General features: G+C 44.3%; 1 protein-coding gene across 1 annotated transcript in view; it reads left to right on the forward strand.

Annotated features, from left to right (window-relative positions):
* Positions 1–1,069: 1,069 nt before the first annotated feature.
* The window catches only part of MSRB2 (methionine sulfoxide reductase B2), a 32,632-nt gene continuing 9,239 nt past the window's right edge, over positions 1,070–24,462 (forward strand). Inside the window, exons 1-5 of the mRNA XM_009887154.1 lie at positions 1,070–1,222; positions 2,220–2,296; positions 6,288–6,435; positions 8,378–8,477; positions 18,018–18,506. Of these exons, the coding sequence (XP_009885456.1) occupies positions 1,070–1,222; positions 2,220–2,296; positions 6,288–6,435; positions 8,378–8,477; positions 18,018–18,506 (967 nt within the window). The remainder of the gene's footprint in view (positions 1,223–2,219; positions 2,297–6,287; positions 6,436–8,377; positions 8,478–18,017; positions 18,507–24,462) is intronic.

A 24,462-nucleotide genomic window follows, 5' to 3' on the forward strand; every position in this document is an offset into this window, starting at 1 on the left:
GGGAGCCCCCCCCTTGCCCTCCGCCCCCCGCCGTGGGGCTCCGGCGGCTGCTGCCCCCGCGCTGCCCACGGTGGCACAGGTACCCTCCGCCCGGGGCATGGGGAGGGCGGGTGGGGGGAGGCCAGTAGCAGCCCTGCAAGGGGAGGGCATCCCCGTCCCCGGTGTCCTCTAGCTGGTCAGAAAGGGCTAAGTCAGCCTGCTGTATGTATTTCTCCTGAACTGGCAGGCTAAACTATAGTTCTTATAGTTGTAATTTGTAAATTCCTTTTTTTTTTTTTTCCCTCCAATGTAATTTCTGCATTACAAGAGATGAGTTCAGGGAAGTGTTCATCACTCAGGAGCTGTTTTTTTTTTTTCCAAGGATCCTGTGCTGATGGGAGATAAGCGTGGAGGTAGTTCCCCACCTCAGACTTTTTGATTAGGAAGGAATGAAACTATTTTACACATTGTTTTTCAGCCAATCCATTAATTCTTTGCCAATTCCACACCACCCTAAATGTTCTGCATGGTGTGTACAGACACACAGGAAGCATTGCTGGAGGTTTTGCACCATGATGGGTGACTTCTGCTCTCCTGTTGTGTGTCCCTCACTTAACTATGGCCCCATTTCTCTTGAGATGTAGGTGTTGCTTTCTTCCAGTGCTCCTTCTGAGCATCGCTTTTCACTGAGACCTGTGGAAGTTGCTGGTCTTCAATGGCCCATAAATGAGCATCAGTTCTGGTTTCTGAGGGTTTCCAAGAGGCAAACTGCCAAAGCTTTCAGTGATACCCAGGGATGAGGAGGGATCACCTGCAGACCAGCAGTTATCCCAAGCCAGAACAGAGGTCTGCACTGGGAGAGCGGATGGTACCCTGGGTCATAGGTGTCCGTTTCCCTTCAGAGCCTTCCCAAGTGGTGCGCTGGAGCCGCTCTCCATATGTAGCACACAGAATGGAAAGCAGATGCAAAGTCCTGCACTCGCCCCTGCTCTTCTGTCCCTGAACTGCCCTCCTGTGCTCTGTCTGTGCCCATAGAAACTTTGGGAGAATTGAGGTGACGATGGAGAGCATCAATGGAGTCTAAGTTAAAATGGTGTTAAAAATAATACAAATTATCTTTCTACATCTAATTGAAGACACAGGCTCTCTGACTAAACAAGCTGAAGCAACCGTTGCTACAGACTGGAAAAAGAAATTGACTCCAGAGCAATTCCATGTGACAAGAGAAAAAGGAACTGAACCGGTAAGCAAAAGCACTTAATGCTGTCTAAGGGTAAGCCACCTCCTCTGCCTGCTGGGCAGAGACAAACCTGCTCTGGGCAGCTGTCACCACTCAGTTGCTTCACAGGTTTTCCCCTGCCTTCCTGTGGATCAAAGTTAGACTCGACATACTGAACCAGGTGGATTTTGTTCTGACCCAGAGTGGTTTGCAGATGAAAAAATATTCTGCATTCTTTTCATATTTTGGGGTTTTATTTGGTTTTTCTTTTCTGGGATATTTTACTGCCAGCTGAGCTGTCTGTGTGGCAGCAGTGGAGGCCTCTCCAGAGGGGAGGGAGAAGATCATATTTTTGCCCCATAGCTTCCTTTGTTGACCATATGTAGATTAGCCATAGAAATCTTACACATAGCATCCCGTTCAGGAGACGGGTCATGCCTCGTGTGCCAGATCACACACCTGCCTTGTCCCCATGCTTGGCTTCCTTCTGTGACGGAGGCCACGGAGCTCTGTGGGTGGAGCGCCGGCATCGCGAGCCCAGAGCCAGGGCTTCTGCGCGTGCGGGGCATGTACTGCAGGATTAAATCACGTGAACTGTGCCCAAATCCTTCTCTGTAAAACAAGGATCCCAATTCCAGACCACGCAGGGAGGAGCAGAGTCTCTCTGTAGAACCGCTTTGAAGTTGTGGCACTCCACAGCAGAGCCCTGGTCTTTGGGGTCCTGCGCATTTCACAAGTTCCTCGGAGGTCACGACTCCGGCCCTGGTACCTGGATGATTTATGCATCCGACTGGTCTCAAAGTTTCTTGGGGCAGGGGGTAGTCTTCACTATTAATCCAAAGGCATCCTCCCCTTCATTTCTTTAGGCTGCTAATGTTTGTTCTTCAAAGCCCCCCTGTGAAGCCTTCTTTTTATGGTTTTTCTCCTGTTTTGAATCTGATTCCTACATGCTTGTTCCAGATGGTGAGCTTTTAAAGACCTGCATTATTAACTTCTCTTTTTTTCTTCCTTTTTTTAAAAGCCATTTAGTGGGATCTATCTGAATAACACAGAATCAGGAATATACTGCTGCGTGTGCTGCAACGCCCCACTGTTCAGGTAACACCCTTCAGATTTCACAGCATCCTTAAAATGCTGTAACTGTAGCAGGAGAGGCAGTGTGTTTCCATGAGAGGAAAGGAAAGTGTCGGTCAGAAGAACAACCCTTTGCTGCCAGAGTACTATGTATAAGATTTCCAGAATATCTGTGGTGATACAGGTGCCTGGTATGCCCTTTCCTTGAGCACATGAGGATCTCCAGTGGCCATCATACAGCAGCTGCTACATTAGGGTCTGCTTTTTTCTCTTGCCACACTCACTGTCCTTTTTGCTTGATAATAATTCTCTGTTTAAGAGGTGCCTAAGCCACAGGCTGCCACAAAATATGTGTATTTATGTGTATCACTGTATGGTTGCTGTGTTCTTGTGCTCTTCCACAGTCATCTTCTGCCACTCGTGCTACTGGCTTTGGTCTGCCTTAGTCTAGCTGGGTCTAGTGCTGGGTCCCTCGTACTGGAGCTGAGACCTCCTCTTTGCCCCCACCCCCTTCTTGTTCTCTAAATTAAATTCCACTATTTTTGCCTTTTTGGTTAAATCTACTTTTTAAAACCTGACTGTGAACAACTGCGCTGTTAACCTCTGTGCTCTTTACAATACTATATATTTTGCAACTTCATTAAAGTCTCAGTAAAAGGAAATAGAGTGCTTCAGAGTAGGATGTGCAGAGGGTGTTCTGTTCTCTGTAACTGAACCAGAAAAGACAGTTCCTCATATTTTTGATCCAGAAAATAGCCTTTATTTATTCCCAACCGAGAGTTCAATGGAATATGGCTGATACGCCCATTTTTATGAAGACTTTAAAGGATGCATCACAGATCAGAACTTCAGATGGAAAGCTGAGGAACGAGAGATCTGGATAGTAAGAAATGGGGGGAAATGTAATGCCTGTATTAAAAATAAACCTAAATTAAACAATTAAATGGTAAAATCGGAGGCTGATAATTGTGAACAGTTAGTTTTCCTTTGGCCGAGTACAGAAAACTATTATTATGCAAATGAACATTTGCTTAAATGTATCTTTTTCTGTAGAGGTTTGCTAATAAACACTTTAAAAAAAATTTATTTTAGAAGCTAATGCAGCATTGCAGAATATTCTGAAGACAAACACAAAACCTAAAAATACCTCTGGAAAATTCAGATAAATTAGAGAATTTTTAAATTACTGAGCTGTGGATGATTTCCTTCAATTCCTTCAAATGTTCCTTCAATTTAGGCATCCTTTATATTAGAAAATAGTTATTGACAGGCCAACATGAAGAGAGATGAGGACTGGAGGGAATTGCTTCTGCTGTTAAACTAATAACAAAACAACAATATAACCAAACAGTCATGCTGCTTTTTGCAGTAACCAGCTCTCAGAGAATATAGCTGCTTTTGTTTAAAGCATAAAATAATGCTAAGCCTTACAGACTGATACAGGGAAATAAAAATAAAAATAATAATAATAAACCAAACCAAACTTACAGGAAAAAAAAAAAAACATTCTAAGAAAATTGAAAATTATTAAATGGGCAAAATAGTCTGCAAATATATTTTCCATGAATGCATTATGTTGTGGAGAACACTAACAATGAGGAAACAAATGGTATTTGATAAGAGATTCATTCATCATGTTTATTTCCTAGTGCATTAAAAATGTCCTGTCTTTTTCAAATGCATTAGATCATTAGCTACAGGTAAACATGAAGCATTTCCTCCTTTCTTTCAAACTATATGTGTGTGTATACATTTATACGAGAATTTATTACCTTCTGCTGCCAAATATTCATTTGAAAGAGTTGGAAATACATGGAACAAACCCCTAACCTTTATAGATAGCAAATTGTGGTGCTTTAATGAAATCTCAAACCTTCAGCGAACCATAAACCTACAGCTGAGATTCATACAGCAAAAAGCACTTTTTAGAATTATCTGGATTCCATCCAGGACGACTGAAATAGGGATCAAAGTAAATGACATGTGCTGGAGGAATGGTGTGTCGAAGGCTAATCTAATGCATATGTTTAGGGAAAGTCCATTTATCCATAAATTAAGTGGTGAAATACTTCAAAGGACAAATATGATCTTGAACAGCAATATTTTTGGGTACTAAAATGTTTCTATTAGGGAATCTAAGTGATATTACTGTTAGTAAAACCACACAGAGACCATTTCTGTTGAGAGCTAGTTTAACAGCTCAAAAGATTGATCCTTTAGCAGTGGAAAACATCTACAATAAACTTAAGTATTGTGAGCGGCGTGCAAGGGACGGAGTCAGTCAGGGTCAGATGCAAAGCCCACATCGCATTAAAGACCTTCCTTGACTCTACAGGGTTTCAGAGAGGATCCTCATATCTATGTATGACTAAGCAGAAGGATCCCTGTGCCAAAAAATGAAGAGTTCTGATTGAAATCTTGTGAAAATAAAAAATAAACAGCACAGGTATATATCAGGGAAACTCAGAAGTCATGTCCAAACATTTGTGTTCCCCCAGCTTACGCTTTGGGATCCTGTGGCTGGTTGGCACAGTGTTCGTGGGGTTTTCTAGCTGGGAAGGCAGGGAGCCCTCTTTGGCTAGAAAGAAATAGGCCTGGAGCCCTAAATACCTTCTCGTACAAACGCAGAGTCTGCAAACTGCATTTGCTTCGGTGCAGCCTGCTTCTGTGCTGTGTCCTATTTCTCCCCGGTTTTACGGAGGGGAGGCGGTAGGAGAGCATTTCTCATGTGTCTTTGTAGATCGATGTCAAGGACTGAGCAACAGCCTGCACAAAAACTAACCTTTGGTCAGTCTGTGTTTGCAAATCCTCTTTCATTTCCACAGTTGCGTTGCTCAAAGACAGCCCTGTACAGTTAATTATGAAATGCATACTGAAACATGCACTGTTCTTTGGGTTGGATTTTTTAGGCTTTTTGTCCAGCTTGTATGCCTTGTCTTTCTAACAGGCACTGAAAGTAAGATTTGCAGACTTTTCTTCACTGTATTAATATCCCACCGAAATATACCTGAGAAATACTAGATATTTTGCTTTAAAATCTGTATTGACTAACGGACTAATCCCCCCGATCATAGAAAACTGTTGGTGGTGTTGGTGCCTCCATCCACCACTAGATGCCAGTAAGAGCATTAGGTTTGTGAAACTGGGCTCACACAAGGGAATCCGGGAGGAGACACTTGTGGGTCTCCAGACCATTTACCCTAGAAGTACTTGAACCTGGATTCATTTCTCGCTCTAGCTCACACTAGGTCACTCTTCGCTAGGAGAAAGTATTTATTGCTATCAAAGCTTGCACAACTTCAAATGGGAGGGATTATCTCATTTCCGTATGCTAAATCCCAAAAACATTTTCCAATTATGCTCTAGGTTTTTATATGCAACTAAACAGGGTTGGGAATCCTGGATGTTAACAGGAGGCACCCACAAGTTCAGAGTCTGTAGTGTTGTTTCTGATGGCTGCCATTATCTCTTGGGAAAAGTAGATCTTTGTGCTGTGAGGACTTGTCGTTGGTTGATTGATGGTTTGAGTGAGGGTCTCTTTGATTTTCCAAACCAGTTTGATGGCTGACTGCTAGCAGAAGCCATCACTGGACGTGAGCCTGGTCCAGTAGGCCAGCCCAGCCATTTTCCATACTTGGTTTCTTCTTGTAACCTCTCTTCTCTGAGGTTGTGCTATATTGAGCCACATTTCAAACTGCAGCTTTGCAGGTGTCATTCAGCTGAACAATGTGCTCAGTTGTTGGAAAAACCTTTTTTCAAGCTTTATAAAATGCCAAGCTGACAGTGAAATAGAAACGGTGAGGCAAAAGCTCCTGTTGTGGGCTGATGCAGAATTCCCTTTGGAATAGAGCTTCCAGCACAGTTTGATGCCAGTGAGAAACCTTCTACTGTGCCAAATATTATTAATAGTAGTACAAGACAGGGATAAGGAAAACAGCCAATGTTCTTATTAAAACCAGACTTTTTTGTAACATCTCTGTTATTAATTAACAAGAAGATCTGGTTTCCACTATAGATCAGAAAAGAAGTACAATTCTGGGACTGGATGGCCATCATTTTCTGAGGCTTACGGTACTTGTGGCAGAGATGAAAGTAATACCAATATCATGAGACGACCAGATAACTCACTGGGATCAACTAGAACTGAAGTCGTCTGCAAACAGGTATGTTTATTTTCAAGGTGAAACCCAAAGACCCAAATCTTAACAAGTTTTCTTTGTGCCCATGAATGAATCTACCTAAATACAGCAGTGAGAATTATGGTATCACTGGAACCATTCTGTCTCACTTCTTGGTATGAAACACATGAGTAGAGTTTGAAGTACCAAATACAGGCAGTCAGTTTGGGGTGAAGAAAATCATGTGACTGGGGAGAGTAGTTGTATAAGTATAGCCAAGGGTTGGAGTTTAGACAGAACATTTATTCAGAGGACCTCAGGTGAACTGCAGGATGTGACAGGATGTGTGTGTGACAGGACGAGGGGGAATGGCTTTAAACTAGAAGGGGGTAGATTTAGATTAGATATTAGGAAGAAATTTTTCTTCCTAACCAACCTTCCAGTGGTGAGGCACTCAAACAGGTTGCCCAGGGAAGTTGTGGAAGCTCCATCCCTGGAGGTGTTTAAGGCCAGGCTGGATGGGGCTTTGAGGAACCTGGTCTAGTGGGAGGTGGGGTGGAACTAGATGATATTTAAGGTTCCTTCCAACCATAACCATTCTGTGATTCTATGACAACAGACAGTAGAACGGACTCTGAGATTTAGTCCATACATTTGACCCATCACAGGGGCAGTTATTCCTAACTCAGTCCTGCTAAATGTTTGCTGAAACTGTTCTTAAAATATGCAGTGATGGAGACTCCACAGCCTCACTGGGTAATGAGTTGTAACCTTCATGGCTTCCTGTTGGTTAGACACTGGGGAAAACACTAAGTTTGCTCTGCAGCAGTTGAAGCTTATTACTCTTTGCGCTGCACAGCAGTGACGGTGCCTCGCATCTTCACAGCTATCTTCTACGGGTTCTCTTATTTCACAGAAGCCACCCTTCTATTTTGGGCAGCTATTTCGACTCCCTCAATCATCTCTTTCCTAGACTAGAAAGGGCCAGTTCCTTCAACCATTCCTTTTTGTGCAGTGTATTTTAGAGCGCTGATCACCTTGTTGCTTTATTTTGCACTCCTTCCAATTGATCCTTTTCCTTCTTGAAGTACAGCGCAACGCTGGACATAGCGCTGCCGCTGGCCCTCGCCTGCATCAGAGATTAGAGGTTGTTTTGGTCCTTTATAGGTAGTGTTCCTTTCCCCACACCTTTACCTTTCCACAGCCCATGACCCATATTTGTTTTGGGACCTGCTGTAACACCCAGGTCCTTTTTTAAGGAACTGCCACCCCTAACCATTTCTTCCCAACCTTAAATCTGTGCTATTTATTACATTTGTTAAGGTATAAAAGTATGCAATTGAGTTTAATTAATTGCATCTTGGCCTTTTGTGTGTGTGTGTGTGTGTGTGTGTTTTTCCAAACGGTTAAGATTACTAATACTGTCCTCCAGTGTGCTTGCAGCTCCTTCTAGCTGGATCAGGTATTATCTGCAAACATAACAAGCATTCGCTGCAGTCCATTATCATGGTAGAGTTCATGTTTGCAGTACTATCCAGCAATCACCTTTCAAGAAATGCAGCTGAAGACAACCATCTAATTTTATACTGAGCTGCTGATAGCTATTCTGAGTCTAATCTTTTCCCATCAGTAATTTGGGAGGGGGAATCCTCACTTGACCTGTAAGGAGGACCTACAGCGACTGTCTCAATTAACTTGAAATTTTCATTATATATTGAGGTGTCTAGATGCTCCCATTTACTTCCTATACTTTCTGGGACTAGTACCTTTTGACTTCCTCTTTTGGGATCTGCTTTTCTGGGGGCAGATATCCGCCCACTGGCCAGAGGTGATTACTCCAGGATGTATTTCTAGTCTCTCCCCAAGACTCCCCCACCCACACAACTCAACAGTGAATTCATCATACACGTTTCTTAATTCAGGATAGCACAGCTCAATGTTGGTCCACAATTGCAATGGTAATAAGGATATATAATTTCTGTTGCAGTGTGATGCCCATCTAGGCCATGTGTTTGATGATGGTCCCGCACCTTCTGGGCAGAGGTTCTGTATCAACAGCGTTTCATTAAACTTCAAACCAGGCTCTGGTTAGCGAGATGTGGATCTCTGTGGCTTACAGAACATCCTTTCTCCGCTCCTACAACAGGCTTGTGAAAAACTCCCACACTTTTAATATAGATTTCAAATTTTATTACTCATGCCATTGCAGCTTTGCTTTGCAGTTATTAACAGCGTTGATAAAATACATATTTTTGTGGTAACTCTTCGGCAGTTCGCCTTTTCAGGGTTAGTGTGATATGTGTTGATCTGTTTATTGTATTTTTTTAATTAAAAAAAATATCTATGCAATAGTTCACGTTCATAACTATCATCCTTAACTGTACTGAGGCAGCTGAAGTGAAGTGCTCTCCTGAACCTGACTTTGCCTATACTGAACAGTAGTTGTGCCACCAGGGAATACAGATGTACGTGGCTGATCATGCCAGAGCTTTTACTTCTGTAAGATCATCATATCCTTCTAAAGGGAATAAAAAATAACGTGAATCTCCAAATTAGGTTGGGGAGGTGTGTCCCTGATACGAGACCTTTAGCCAAGCCAAGTGACTTTTCCATGAACGCATAAAAGCAAAGTTCTGAAAAAGGGCCTAATTAAAACTATTCCAGGCAACAGAACCAGTGGAGACATGGACTCTTTCTTCTTTTAAATCAATTACTTTGATTCTGTGTCCAATAGCAGAACTGAAGTAGGGTTTGCTCCAGAAACTTCCTCATACATGTAAAATATGATAATAATGTAATGATCTGTGTAATATCTCCAGACTTCTGTTATCACTTGTGTATTTCAGAATCCAAAACCAAAACCGAATGTGAAATTTACTGTATTTGGGGGGAAAAATCAGCATCAAAAAACATGTTCAGTAAAGTGATGCTTTTGTTGAAAACACGCCTTGTCTGTTCTTCCTTGTACAAGTTTGTATGTACTTCTGTATTCTCCCAAGCATTGTCACCATGGTTTTCTGTAACAGGAAAATAAATCATATGTTTGTTAAATTGAGCTTTCCTGCTTTCAGATTTTTTTCCCAGAGAAAATAATCTCTGAGTCAGAACATCAGCTTCACTAAACTGGCTGGGTTTAAATGCTTCCCTGCTGAGAGTTACTAGGCAACATCTCATTTGGCTTTACCTATAACAGGCTGTTTCCATTCTCCCCACTTTGGTTGCCTCAGTAATAAAAAGGGTGTGTTCATTTACTAGTGTAGTCTTAAAACCATTTAATATCTTCAGAAAACGGACCTCTGTTGCACTGAATTTACTTCTGCTCATTCTGTCTTGCAGCTCTGCCATTTTTCATTCTCCTGTACTTTCTACAGCAGAACTCCACCACTTCATAACTTTCAAAAACATCATATGAAGACAGTGATTGCTAGAGCCAACCAAAATCAGAATGGCACAAAGGCCACCAGAGGTGTGAAGCAGCATGAATGAAGCATACACTGCTGCCAGTTTTAGGTGGTGTCATAGATGGTGACGGTCACATTGTCATCAGAGGTGTCTGTAAATGGCAAGAGCACGCTGCTTGCTGTGCCCATGCTGCATCACGCTCTGCCATGCAGAGATGCCCTTACATCACCTATTGCTATCGCCTGCCTGCTCTGACCAGGATGTACATGCCCAGCCTGTCCCTGTCTCTGCTCCCAAGAGTCTCCACAGGTTGTTCAGAAATCACCATCCTCGTATGCTCCGAATCCACGTACCCCCCTATCCTGATATACTTTTATTCACTGGTTAGGTTTTTTTTTCTTAAAATCTATCACACAGCTACTGGATGGGGGGTTGGCCCTTACAGGCGTTCTTTAGTCAGACAGCCCTCTCCCCTCTCCTCACCTTGAGAGGGTTGTCTCAGAGAGGAGCATGACTAGAAGGTGTCCCCAGTTGGAATCCTGCGCTCCGCCAGGTGCTGGTGGAGAAGCCAGAACCTGCCTGAGCACAGTGAATTTTGGCTGGGATACCAAACTGAAGCAGTCCTCGTTTCTACAAATGACAGAAAGTAGGAAGAGATCTGGCAAAATATCTGTGTCTCACCTGTCCCCACAGATACCACATCTCACTGTCACCTTCTATAGATGAGACCGAATGCCATACAAACAAAATACACCATGGAGCTGACAAAACAAGTACTCACACACAGACTTGTGTGCAAACCACACTCAGTTTAGTACCTTGGACATACATGGTTGGTGGAGACCAGCTCTTAGTGAAGTGGCAGGTTAGTAGCCATCACTGACAGAGGAAGCTTGCCTGAGCAGAAAGTACATTTATTTTCCACCTATAAACATCACTGTATGCAACTGGATGTTTGGGCCAAGCAGCAGCTGGTGCCTCTTCACTCATACAGCAGGATGACCTGAGGAAAGAGGCCTGTAAGGCACCAGTTTAGCTCGTGCAGTGTTAATTACAGATACATAATCATAGGAACAAACCCCTGTCTTCAAGGGCAGCACCTGACCTGCACTACACTAACGTGTCACCAGGCAAAAAGCATGAAGCACACTACTGCCCCAGAGAAACTAGGCACTGAGCTAAGCAATGTGTTTCTGCTTTTTTGAATGAAAATGGGGAAAGAGGAAGGTTTGGCTTTCACCACGTGTGTAAAATCCGAGTAATGGCACATCACATTTCAGTGTGGCCCTGTATCCTGCAGTTTGGAGTAGCTATCCTGAGAGGTATATGAATATCCTGCCCCATACACCTCACTGTAAATCTCAAAGTGTTTAGATGTTTGTATGTACACATGTGTATATATCAGTCAGGGAACAGGGGAAATAATTTTGCTTTGCCAGTCATCAATTTGGAATAAAAACCAAAACCAACAGAAGCCCTCTTATCACTCCCAGCCCTCCCCACTGCCGGCAGTTTGCACCTCTTCTATTAAAACACAGCCATGCGAAGGAATGATGCGGGACTGAGCCGAGGAAAAGGAAGGGGGGTAGGTAAGGGAGGAATGAGTGGAGGAAATGGGTATGAACTTCTTGAATTAACTCTTCTGATGCTTTTTTTTGGCAACGTCTGACTCTTTCTCTTACTTCTCTTTCTGCCGTATCAGGAAGAGGCTGGAACTGGTTGCAGAGCAATCTGCAGTACCGTGGTGGGGATAAGGCAGGGGTCTTTTTATTGTGTTATCACTTGTGAAAAAAATTATATGGATCAAATGGGCTACTCCTCAGTAGTCCTTTATAGTCCTTTATTTGTTTTCTATTATTTGTCTTACAGGACAAGATGGGGGAGAAGGACCACATTCATTTGGGTACAAGATAATTATCTCTTGAGTACAGCATTATTATTATTAGGTTAACAATTAATTTTGAGGATGTGCTGAGACCTGCACGTACGAAACTGCAAGCTGTCTATGTCTTGGTTTTACCATTCCCTCTGCTGGCTTTTTATTCTCTGTATATCATCTCAAACTTCTACTTTTCACATTTAAGATCTATCACAGCATGGTCTCACCCTGTGTTTTGTCTCAGCCATGCTGATGGTACTGGCCTGTGCTCTGCCAGTAATGTCTGCCTTTGTAAATTTAAGGTCAAATTTTCTTCAAATACGTTTGTGCTTTATCTTGGCCTGCCAAAACCAAAGAGGAGATCCACTGAAGACTCTGCAAGTCCACTTAGCCTCTTCCTGGCCTCCTCCCTGAAATTTGCATCTCTCAGTACACGCACAGAGCACATCTAAGCAACTGCTGTACTCTGGCAGTTACACCAGCCGTCATGATGCCACTGTTACCCTGTGCTTCATGCATCTGCCAGGGGAATCTGTGTGACATTTCTCATCATGTATTTGAGCTTATCTCCCATTATGATGCATTTACATGAACTAATTTTATGTGTGTATAAACATAAAATTTGTGAGCTGTTGACATTTATGGTCTTGTCCCCATGTGATGTAAACTGCTGGACATTCAGGACCTTTGACCATAAGGTTTTTGGAGCAGGGAACTTCATTATCTTCTGTGTCTGTAGTACCAGCCACACCAGAACAGATCCCAGCTAAAGGCCCAAAGTGTTATAAGATCATTAATAATAAAGACCAATAATAATGGCAGACACTATTAAAGAGTACCATAGGGTACAAGTATTTCCTCCTGTATCTGCACTGACTTTGTTCCACCATAACGAATACAGAGCAGTTGCTTCTCTGAGCTGAATATACTCTACCAGGCAACTGCAGATTTATGTTCCATCCTTCACAGCTGAGAAATTTTTCAACATTGATATTTCATAAATTAGTTTCAGGGATGATACTTCTTATCCCATTGTGCTTTTAACTAACCTTTTTGTAAATCCTAATTGAGGCTTCTACATAATTCTTAAGTGATTTAAACATCTTAAATAACCTATTTAAAGACTTCCTTAGTCTTTGCAGCATCTCTACATGGCAAGTAATTATTCTAAGTTTTTCTGAGGGAAGACTTGATGAAAAGAATTTAATTGACTTGCTCAAGACTACAAATTAAATTTGCAGGCAAGCCAGAATTAGACTCTGCATGGCTCCTAACAGCATCCAGATCTTCAGACCCTGCTTTTTCTAAAACTTGTTTTGGTACTTGATTGTTTAGGGGGGTGAATTATCAAAAGAGAAGAGGTAAAATTAGCCTATGTTTTTCCAGCTATGGTATTAAAACCAAAGCCAAGCCAAACAGGGTAACTTTGGCACATAAGGAGCAATACCTGACCTCTTTCTCAGAGCAAAGGTGGTACAGGTTTGGTTAGGAATTAGTCCACTGTATTCTCTGGCTGTGCTGTGTATTGCCACGCAGCCTAAAATGAACAAATGTTCTTCATGTTCCAAGACAGCTTTGGGTAGAAATGGCGCAAGGCTAACAGCTACTTCTTTGCTTGGGAAGCAGCATGGCTTTTTTGTGAGCACAGAGAGAAGATAGGAAAGAAGGAGCAGGTTACTCTTATACTACTAGCAGCTTCACGCTCCTTTCACCAGAAGTTGTAACTTCCATTATTTTAGCCACGTAACCACAAACTATAGTGATGCTCTTTTCTGTTGCATCATGTTGCAAATCGCTTGGATTCTTTTTTAAGCTTGTTGACAATCTAGTCTGATTCTGGTTAGAACAAAAGAAGGAGAGACACTTTTCTCAGAGTGAAAATGGGATTTTGCCACCTCAGAAGAACATGTGCAGTATGAGGTGGCTCAGGGGCAGCCTGCATGAGAAGGAACCGAGAAAGTCTCAGTTTGGGTTTTGCTTTTTTTTTTTTTCCTGGTTTTGAACAAGATGGTGAGAACTTAGCTTGTACTCCTAAGCATGTTTGTATTATCTGGTCTTCAACCTTGGCCCTGTTGTGTAGAAGAAAGAAGTCCTGTTACCGCACAACCGAACTGCCTCCTCTTCCATTCACTTAATGACTTTCTACACCGGGAGCGAAGAGTTTTAAACCATACTCCTGCGCCTGTCCCACCTCCTGCTACACCCAAGTGATGAGCTGTGGTAACACTACCCTCACAGCATGTCGTGTAGCACTCAGCACTGCATCAGCTTGGTGGATTTCACAGCTCTTTACGCACAAATGATGCCCAGCCCCAGCCCTTTGAGGTAGTGGTGGGCCACATGTCACAGAATAGGAAGCTGAAGGACAGCTGTGGGAAGTGACTCGCCCACAGTCCCCCCGGGCAGGGCAGGGAAATCTGATTACAGAAAGGGTTCTCAAAAGCTCTCCAAGTGTGAGCTGCTGCCAAAATTCACAAAGGCAAAGTAGTTTAAAAGCAAAGCTCTGTATTGAAGAAGTGCCCAGATTTTTCCAAGACTAAAAGAATTTGTCTCAAGGCAGGTGTGTCCATGGGGACTGGTTTTAGTAGCGCTGAGGAATGTGTGTGGAAGGGATTGGCAGCTTGCCATGGGGAAGAAGAAAGAGAAATTCATGCCCATTATTGTGCTCCCTTTTACTGTCTTCTCTTTTTTTTTTTTTTTTTTTTTTTTTCTTTAAAAAGTGGTATCCTTCCTCTCTACTCCTCAGAAATCCCTTTGTAATATCCCCCCGGGCTCTGGCCTTCTTGACTGCACTCACCCTCACCTTGTGCCTGAACCCTCCTCATTCCACATACTCAGTCCGCTTCCCTTGGTGCCCAGAAGATGATCAAACACGCAGTCCTGCACCCACATCTGAGTCAGCAGCTATCTGCACACGCTGGAGGTGACTGTGGGGACCTGGCCTGCGGGCTCTGGGGAGGTTGGCAGGGCAGGCATCAGCTGTGCTTATCCAACTCACCTACTTTGCGCACCCAGATTCACAGCACTTACAAAGTGACATCCAGAAAAACTTGTCAGGGACAGAGGAGCCGCCACAAAATCAGGAAAAAGAAAATTAAAAAGTCATAGGGGATGCTCGAGTAGCCTGCTTAGTTCTGGAAACAAAGATTCTGCTGCCCTGCCACATTACTGATGTGTGGGATGTAGAAACGTGGACCACAGCCCGGTCATCTTTGCTCAGGTGTTATTTTTGAAAGATCAGAAGATAGACCCAGACATTTTGTGAGAGGAGGAAGGAACAGGAAAGGACGGCAAAGTATTTTGCACAACTGTTAGGGAAGAGGCAAAGGCAACACAGAGGAAGGTGCTGGAGTCAAAGAGAGACAATAAGAATTGGTGTTTTCCTTTCCAGAAGGAGTCAGCGCTGAAGGAAAAGGGTACCGCCGATGGATCGAAAGCATGCGGAGGATGGCAGCTAAAGAGGTGACTGCAAGCTCTCAGGAACGGGGGAGCTGAGATCAATCCTCCCTGGTGTGACAGTCTCTTGGGGACAGTTCTGCCAGAGCCATGGGATGCCTACGCATTTTCTTGGATTACTGAAGGAGAAAGCCTTGAGAAGGGCTAGGATCTGAGCAGAGCTAGAAGCAGGTGTTCATGCTTAGGAAGTTCAGGAGATTGACCGCTCTGTTAATCAGAACACCAGGTGCAAAATGAACCCTCACACATTCACTGCCCCAGAAATGACCCTATTCCCAATCCAGAAAATGTTCCCTCCCTGTTTCAGGCTTTACATTACCTCTTAGTCCTGGGCCTCTCCTGAATGCACTTGGGTATTCATGCTCGGGTCCATTATGAACAAAGGTCATTAAACCTTGTCATGTACAATATGTCTAACTGGAGTTTCCTTAGGCCCCCAGAGAAGGAAAAAAAGGGCCTCCATGGCACTTCTCCTTGGCAATAGCCCAAATAGCCTCTGCCTCTGGGCTTGGTCTGTAAGAAGGGCATTTTCCAAAACCAGATCACATGTAACTTTCTATGACCTTGTAGCCTTCGCTTTACTTTTATGAATGAATCTCTATTAAAAGCGGGGGGTAAATGTTTTTCCTTTGTCCCTCTTTCAGTTTACAAATTTGTCTTCTCCTACAGCCAGCTGTTAAAAGATTGGTTCTGCCCCTGCTTTCACCTTTCCTGTTTTATCAGCTGAGACGTCAAACTGAGGGCCTGACCACTGGGTGTTAAAGATCCATGGCTCTTTTTGTAAGGCAGTGGCCTGGCCAACTCTAGACTCTAAATGCTGCCTTGTCTTACAGTTTGAGTTAGCCTCTCACACCCTAAATTGCAAGGCGTCGTTGCCTTGAGCAATGAACAGCTTCTCTGTCCTAATTCAGAGGTGACAGCAGTTAAGCAATAGGTGAAAGAAACTGTGTATTTCTGACGTACAAGCACTGCTGAGAGGCTTAATTTTTTTTTCGCTCACAAATTGCTTGACATCTACAGATGAAAAGGGCTGTAGAAATGCTTATGATGGGTTATTATTTTGGTCCTGTTGCTATTATTATTTCTATCACCCCTGTGCCAATTTATCTTCTTTTCTGCAAGTTTCACCTTCTTGCTCTACACCTGCCTCAAGAATAGGCAGAAATTGCCAATAAAAAGCATTGCCTAAAACAGAGAGAGCTGATGAACTGCTCCAAAGAGACACAGTAAATCTCCTCCACTCTGCCCAGGCTGTGGTATTTAACTAAGCCCGTTAAGCACCTATCCACAGAGAGAGAGCTACAGTAGACCAGAGGTGTTCAGCTGTGCTTGTGATTACTTCCCAGCCTGCAGCAACCACAACAGTGGCTGCAGGGACCTATCTGCTACCAGAACCATTCTTCTGGCTGGAGAAGGACAAAGGAGACTATTTGTTCAGACCATACTGGGTGGAAGAGGCAGGTTGTGGGTGCTGGGGCGATGTGATGTACACAGGATGATGAGGTTGGGCTACTCCGCAGCAGGAAGACCTCATGGGGTGAGGTGTGGTGTAGCGAGTGGGTGGGAATATGAGGTGAAGGGTGTAGCACGAAGGAGGCGACATTCCGTCTGAGAAAGGTAACCAGGTACAGTTTTGGGATCTTGCTCTGTGGAGGTATGGCATATGGTTGAGTGGTTTTAGAGAGGGATGGATAGTGACTACTCAGAGTCACCTCAAAATACATTTTTTAAAAAATCTACTTTAATATTCCAGAATATTTTGGCAACTTTCCCTCAAAACACAGAGCGGCTCAAATGGATGCTCTGCAGTGACCTCTAGGGTACATTTGCTTTCAAACCCGTTGCAACCATAGATCACTTGGAAAAAATAGCTTCTCCCCAATAGATTATACAGACCTACTTTCTCCTCTAAGACTGGTTTGTGTCATTGCCAGTCTCCACATCTTTCTCCACATAATGCCTTAGGTAGAGCACGTACAGAGATGAGAGGCTTGTTATCTCCAGTTTGCTGGTGCATCAAAGGAAGTTGCAGATGCTCCGCATGGATCTGATCCAATACTCTTTGAAGTCAATGAAAACCCTTCCCTCGACCTCTCATTCAGTTCCCCTCTCAGTAGCTCCTTATGCAAATCATAGTCTATTTTGTGTGTCTCTCCCAACAAAATCAACGTGTTTCTCCAAAGCATTTTCCTTTGTGGAACCTGATAGCAAACCTTTCAAAAATCTTGGCGTTCTCCTTTTCTGATGAAGCGTGACTTGAAAGCAGATTAGCGCTATCCAAAGGGGGTGGGAGGTGAGGGGGGAAGCAGCAAGCCCTGACCCTACAAACCTGTGGAAGTACCAATTATTGACAGCTATTATCCCTCCGACTGCAGGGGGACCGCTCACCTGGGTAACAGCCGGGAGGAACAGACCTCAGATAGGGACCTGCCGAAAATCAGACACAATGCAAATAAATGCAGGCCACTCGACAGCAGAAGGCTGTCAGGAAGCCAAACTGGAGAGAGCCTGGCCAAGCCGAAAATGGAATCCTCCGCATTCGCTAAAATAAATAAATAAACAATTAAAATCATGGATGGAAGTACAGAGCACAGAAGTCCTAGAAAGCTCAGGATGAAACTCTTCAAAAATTAGACCAAAATTCACAGCAGAGGCTAAAACTAAAAAAAAAAAAAAAACCCACCACAAAAGCGCAGCCCCACTTGCGATGACTGGGATGCAATCCTAACGCTTTGTGCCTTTTAAGATAGTCCTTACGTATTCATGTGCCAACAGCCCCCTCGCCCCCTCCCCTCAACAATTAAAAATCCGGGATACGGATTAAAGCGATAGCAGGTGGCAATCTAATTGCTATCAGTCTTACATCTGAACCTCTCATTTGTCATATAAGCTCAACAACAGCTGGCTCTCAACCCTGGTTATCCTCGCGGCTATTACGCCAGGTTCAAAGAAGGTGATGGACGTCGGGCTCCTCATCCGCACTCTTCACAGGAGTCGGTGTTGGTGGGATTTGGTGTCCATTATCTGGTACCAGCTTCACTCTTCACAGTGAATCACCCTGGGCTGAAGAACGTCCACCAGCCTGGTCTGCAGCTAGAAACCCGCAGCCCACTGAGGATAGGGTTGGCGGTGTGGCGGGCACGAAGGCCCCGAGCCCCCAGATGGGGGCTCGGGGCCTTCGTGCCCGCCACACCGCCAACATTTCCACCAAAATTCGCCAAAAAAACGCCAAAATTTCCACACACATCCCACCAGGGGCTGGGAGAGCAGCGGGAGCGCCATCACAGGGCCCTTCCCTGTCAGCGCCATTCCGCGCGGTGTCACAAGATGGCGGCAGAGCCCCGGGGCCGGGCCCGCACAGCTCCCCGTCGCCTGGCCGGTTTTTTTTCCCCGAATCGCCAAAAGTGGCAGGAGCTGGGGAGCTGGCCAGGAAAAGGGTGGGCTAAACCGTTGTGTTGTGAGTTTTGGGGGACGGGAGTGCGGTCAATTTTGGCAGGCAGGTTGGCTTCTGAACGGTTCACGCGTCGGCCCAGGAGCACAAATTTATTTGAGGTCTTGAGAGGTCTCTGTGGCATGGACCGCTGGAGTTGAAAGGTGGAAGGCCAACTGTGCTATCTGTGTATGCTCTGGTGGCATTTGGGTGGGAGACGGTGACATTTGGCTTGAAACACAGGGAGGGACAGCTTGGGTAGGGAGGGAGAAGAGGGAGCAAAAGGAGATGGCGGCACTGGGAGATGAGGTGTCAAGGGCAGAGGGGAGAGTAGGGCAGGGGAGGGAAGGAGGGAATGAGACACTCATTGAAGTGAGGCAGCATGGACGGGGGCTTCCGTGGGTAACTGGGAATAGTGAGGGAAGAGATTGGGTTCACATCGTCCGTGGGGATTCAGTAGAGTGTATAACCTGGGTGTCTTTGTGGCTTAAATTGTCGTTACTAACACAACACTTTGAAGCAATGGGGATATGTTCACCAATAAACTCAATTTTCATTTGATAACAGGAAAGAACTGGTGATGCTGTAGCCAGACGTACACCTTAAAACATATTATTGTCCCTCAACTGCTATTCCTAAACAATTGCAGAGCCCAAGATTCCAAAATCTAAGGAGGCAGCATCTCAGCCGTCTAAAGAAAGGACAATCCGGTGTGTGAAACACCAGACAGAAGCCCTGGGATTGCAGGAGCTGAGCCGTGAAGACCTGCGGAGGATTTGCAATGAATGTTGGCATGGCATAAAGAGGGCACTGAATTCACACACATTCCCCTAAGCCTTTGTGTGCCAGTGCACAGGGCCGGCTCTCGCTGCCCAGCCCCACGGCCGTAATTAAGGGATTCCCACTCGCCATGAACAGGTGCAGCCCCACCCAAACAACGAGGCTGCAGACAAAAGATTACAAATAAGAACTAAATCCCTCTACTGTACATTGCAGTGGTGAGCGGGGACAGGTGGCCTAGGGTAATTCCGGCTCAGTCCTCATGCCGGGGCGGGAAACTGCAGCAGCTCATTTGGTTCTGAACTATTATATGATAACTCCTTGCAGGCTCTGTTGATGGGGAGGCTGATGAAGGCATGGATTAAATCAAACAGCCTGTATGCTACTGGCAGTGGAATTATTCCTACAAATTTATGACAGCTTGCAAATAAGGCACAGACGAGGAAAATGCTGCTCTCTCCAGCTACCCTTTCCTCACCAGTACTATATGTCATTCATTCATTCATTCGACTATAACTGATCATAAAGATCTGGTACATCAGAAGAGCATGAGTGTATGCAAGCAGCTCAGCCTGTGGATTTGCAATGCTCGTGTACACGTACCTCTGGGACTCACCATGCCCAGAAGAGGTCTTGAGTGTTTCGGTAACAAAAAAGAAGCAATTGGCATTTGATGTGATCTTTGATGTTTTCTTAATTTACTGCATTTGTTGCTGTGTTAGCTGTGTCCTGCCATCAGTGTCCTGTCTGTAGATCTGGAGGAAGGTCTTAACACAGCTCAGGGCTGTGGGCAGCTCAGGTGAGCTTCCAGTATTGCAACCTGTACTACATTGTGCATCAAACAACTTCTGCCTTCAGTGCATGTGGCTCTGTTACCACAGATCAGAGTGCCCCACAAGATTTGTTGTGGTTATCCTCACAATGCCCTGAGAGTCAGTGAAAGGCAGTTTTCTGCACTTTAAATAGGTAGGGCTGAGTTATAAAACCCTGGATTCCTCTCAACCAACAAAACTACCCAAGCTAAGGTTTAATCAGTGTAGGTTCTCTTGGTAATTGTTAGAGAGCTATGAGCATGTAAAGAGGGCACTCCAGATTTTGGGAGGCTTTGGAGTAATTAGCTTCCTACATTGGGTATCTTTGGTAGTACTGAAAATCAGCCAGAATAAGCATGGGCTAGTCTGAGAGCGAGGCTTTTAGATACTTCAAAACGCTTGCTAGGCATTTGGCCATTTAAATGTCAGAATGCCTTGAAAAACATGTAGTCCTGTAACTTGAAGCTAAAATCTTTTATTTCCTTCCATTGCCAGGGAAATGGGAGTGGTGTCTCCAAAGGCCATCAGCCTCCATTGTAAGAAAGTTCCCTCCTGGAGGTGGTTTGTTACACCCATCTTTTCACCTTGAATATTAATGAACATCTTATACTTAGGGGTGCAGCAACTTTAACATAGATATAGATGTCCTACCCCGTTCTAGATAGTATCAGGTATACTGCATGGATAGCCTGTGTGGAAGCTCCAGCTGATCTTCCAGAAAGGTGCAGTTCTCCTGTGGGTCCTGTGTCTTATCTGCAAGCCCCAAGAAATGTCTTGGATACTATATATTGTATAAGTACTATATATATACTATATGCTACTATATGTAAGTACTTATACTTTGTATATTATATATACTTATACTATGTATTATACAATATTATATATTGTATAAGTACTATATATATGGTATACTTAACATGATACTAGACTATGCCTGTCATATTCCTGTGTGTAAGGAACTGAATTCCTCTCCTAATTAGTGTCCAGCTTTTGACTGGCTGAAGTCAGAGGCAATGATGACTCACACCCTAAGTGACTTGCTTGAGGACATTGATGCCAGAGGCATGTGTTTACAAGCCCAAAAAAGAGCAAAGAAGAGGATCTTGGGAAGTATTAATCCATCAGCGTAACCATGATAATGAGAGTCAATTATTAATCAATTTGTAAGCACAGAAGTGATAAGAAGGCAGTAGAACATATCAATATGGATTAATCAAGAACATATCACTTCAAATTAATTCAGTGTCCTTATTTGAAGGACTAACTAGCCAAGTGTATAAAGGGATAGATGTGATATATGTCGACTTTGTTAGTGTCAAAAGCCTTATTTGTTAGTGTCAAAAGCCTTACTATTCTTACAAACAAAGCTGTGTAATGAGATCTAAATTAAATCCAGATTAGAATGAGCACATGATGTTTGATTCATACCAAAGCACTCATCCGCGGTTCACTCTCAGAGCTGGACATGCCAAGTGGGGTCCTGCAGGTGTCTGTTGTGGCCCCAATGTTTTCAACAATAAATTGGCTGCTGGAAAAGCGAGTAGTTGATTCTACTCCTGAGAGCACTGACTGGGAGAGGCTGGGAGAGTTTGATTTGGAGAACAGGATCAGGACTCACATTGATCTTCACAGATTGGAGAGCTTGCCTGAAATCAATAAGTTGCACTGTAATGAAGACAAGTACAAAATGCAGCCTTGGGACAAAAGGCAGCATCAAACGCGTGGTCTGTGAAATGAGGAATAACTGATAAGGCAGCAATAGTGCAGGAAGGGATCGACTGGCTGTTGTGAACCATGCACTACGTGAAGCGGTATAAAACCCATGCAGAAAAACAAATGTCATTTGGGGATATATTAGCAGCGGTGTTTTGGGTAAAACACTGAGGTAATTATTCTGCTCTACTTGGCACTGGTGAGGCTTAGCCTAAGTATAGTGTCCAGTTTTGGGCAATACACTTGAAGAAAAGCTACAGGGAAATTAGCAGAGAACAGCAAAAAATGTTAAGATGTTTAAAAGCACACGCTGAAGGGAAATGGATTTGCTTAGTCTCAGGAAGAGATCATTGAGAGGAGACATAAAAACAATCCTCATTATAAGAAAGGTTCTCATGGAGTGGAATGAAGAGTGTTCTGCCATGCCTGCTGGAAGGTGACCATAGGAGAAGGGGTACCAGGCTGGGTCAGACAGTACTATTCCTGTGTGGACAGCTTCCAAAGAAAATGCAGCATCTCCTTGTGTAGATGTTTTTCATGTCCCTGACTTGGTTAATAATTCACCACAAAGATAAAAGCCTCAGGGCTAAATGGATGCAGAGATGTGGTTTTGCAATGCCTAAATTGTAGGTGCTGGGCACCCAGCCCCAAGGCTCCTGGTATGATGAGAGGCGGGTGATCAACAAAGAATGCAAGAGTGAGCCAGCGGGCTCAGCAAGGAGCCAGCAAATGTAAGATGTCTAACTCTGGGCTGGAGAGAAACCTAACTGCGCTTAGAAGTGAGGGTTGAGGGATCTCCACTGGATCCTCTCCTGGAATCGAACAACCAGGGCAGGTCAGCTCTTCCTAGCTAAAAATCATCAGGATAGTTTTCACATCATTTTACAGCCAAGACTATTAAACAAAACACCAACTGCATTGGTTGTCTCCTCAGGAGAGAAACTTGTAGGGTTAGACAGTGGCTGAGGAGAGATCGTTGAAGAACGTGGACCCTTAAGATGCTTTTAGGCCTCTGGTTTTACCTGCATCTCTAAATCTTGCATCCGTTTCCAAGACAGGAATCATTCATTTAAAAGTCAGCTCTACTAAATAGTATCTCATAATTTTAATAAAGCAACTTGCTGCTTGAGTTCTAAAAGCCATTACACAAATTCACAGAAGAGAGAGAAATGTATCAAGAGCACTTAGACCCACAGAAGCAATCTCTGGCAAAAGAAGTCCCTGAGCTCTTACCACTGTCACAGGCGGGTGAGGGAACTAGATAGACCTATGCCATGGCCCAGGATAGTCATCTCTTTGCTCTTACCGACTCAATGGAAAATTTCCATGAACAGTTTTAGATCAAAAGAAGGACTCTGCCAACAACATCTGATGAAGCTGCAGAGCAGGAAGGGCATCCCACCACAGAGGAGGCTTGAAAAGTCATCAGGAGGAAGCCTAGGACTGGGAGTACCAGAGTGGCAAAGAAGGAATGAAGTCCAGTAATAAGAGGTTGGGTATTTGGGATGTATGGTAAGAACATGTGCCACGGCTGTGGTCTCGGGAGTCCTTGCCAGATAGAGAAGAAAAAAGACCTTGGGGCACTAGTTAATGACAAAGCAGTTATGAGCCGCTGAAGGAACATGGCCATGAAAAGGGTAAATATAACCCTCGCAGTACAAAGTGAGGGGGTTTGGCAGAAAGGCAAATGCTGACAGCATTCTCCAAGGAGGTGTGAGGACTCTTCTGGACAACTGTGTACAGTTACGGTTCTGGTTGTCCCCACAGATTAACTCGTGGAGAAAAGGGCAGGGAAAGGTGATTTGGGTGATAAAGAATCAGGAGATATAATCCTGAGCTTGCTTTGCTTGCCCTGGCAAAGTGAGAGCAGCGTGGTGGCAGTATATAAACCTGAGAGAAAATCCCATGGAGATTGAGATCTTTCAGAGGAACCCACACGTGCACAAGGGCAAATGGGCAAAAACCAGGGAGGAAGAAATCAAGGGAGGAGGTTAGAAAACAGAAGGAGTCTCTGACCCACAAAAAGGAGCGATGACTGGAAAAACCTACTTCTATTTAATCTATAGCTGGATATATTTATGGAAGAGACGGTGTAACACGGTTGTTTGCCAGGATGAAAAAGTGTCCTGATGCCCATTGGGACAGGGCTCTTAGTCCTCAGAAGTTGTCAGGAATTAAAAAAAATTGGAACCGAGTCACAGCGCCTCCTGCCAGCTGGTGTTAGGGAGCCTTGTTGCCCTTTTAAAAACGTTGCAGAGAACAACCAGCATTTTCGTCAACAGTCACCTGCTTTGCTTTGTCGCCTACCAGCCCTTCTGCAGCTTGGCTGACAGTCTTGTGTAATTTCTCAAGCGAGCGACCCTCTGGATCAGAGCAGAGGGCTGTCAGGACCTGGTCTGGGGAACCGTTCCTCTCCCCATGAGTGGTTTTCTGTATTGGAAAATAAGGGACTCTTTATCAAAAGGTGCTTTTTACATCCTCCAGCGGCGTCGCTTACAGATCCCCCGGGGGGGAGCGGGGAAGGACTCTCCACTGCCGGTTCGTCCGCGGGATGCAGCCCGGGGGAACCAGCCCCTTCTCCCGAGCTGCCCGCACCT

Source organism: Charadrius vociferus, unplaced genomic scaffold (genome assembly GCF_000708025.1).
Source record: "Charadrius vociferus isolate BGI_N301 unplaced genomic scaffold, ASM70802v2 scaffold126, whole genome shotgun sequence".
In the NCBI taxonomy this organism is placed as follows: Eukaryota; Metazoa; Chordata; class Aves; order Charadriiformes; family Charadriidae; genus Charadrius; species Charadrius vociferus.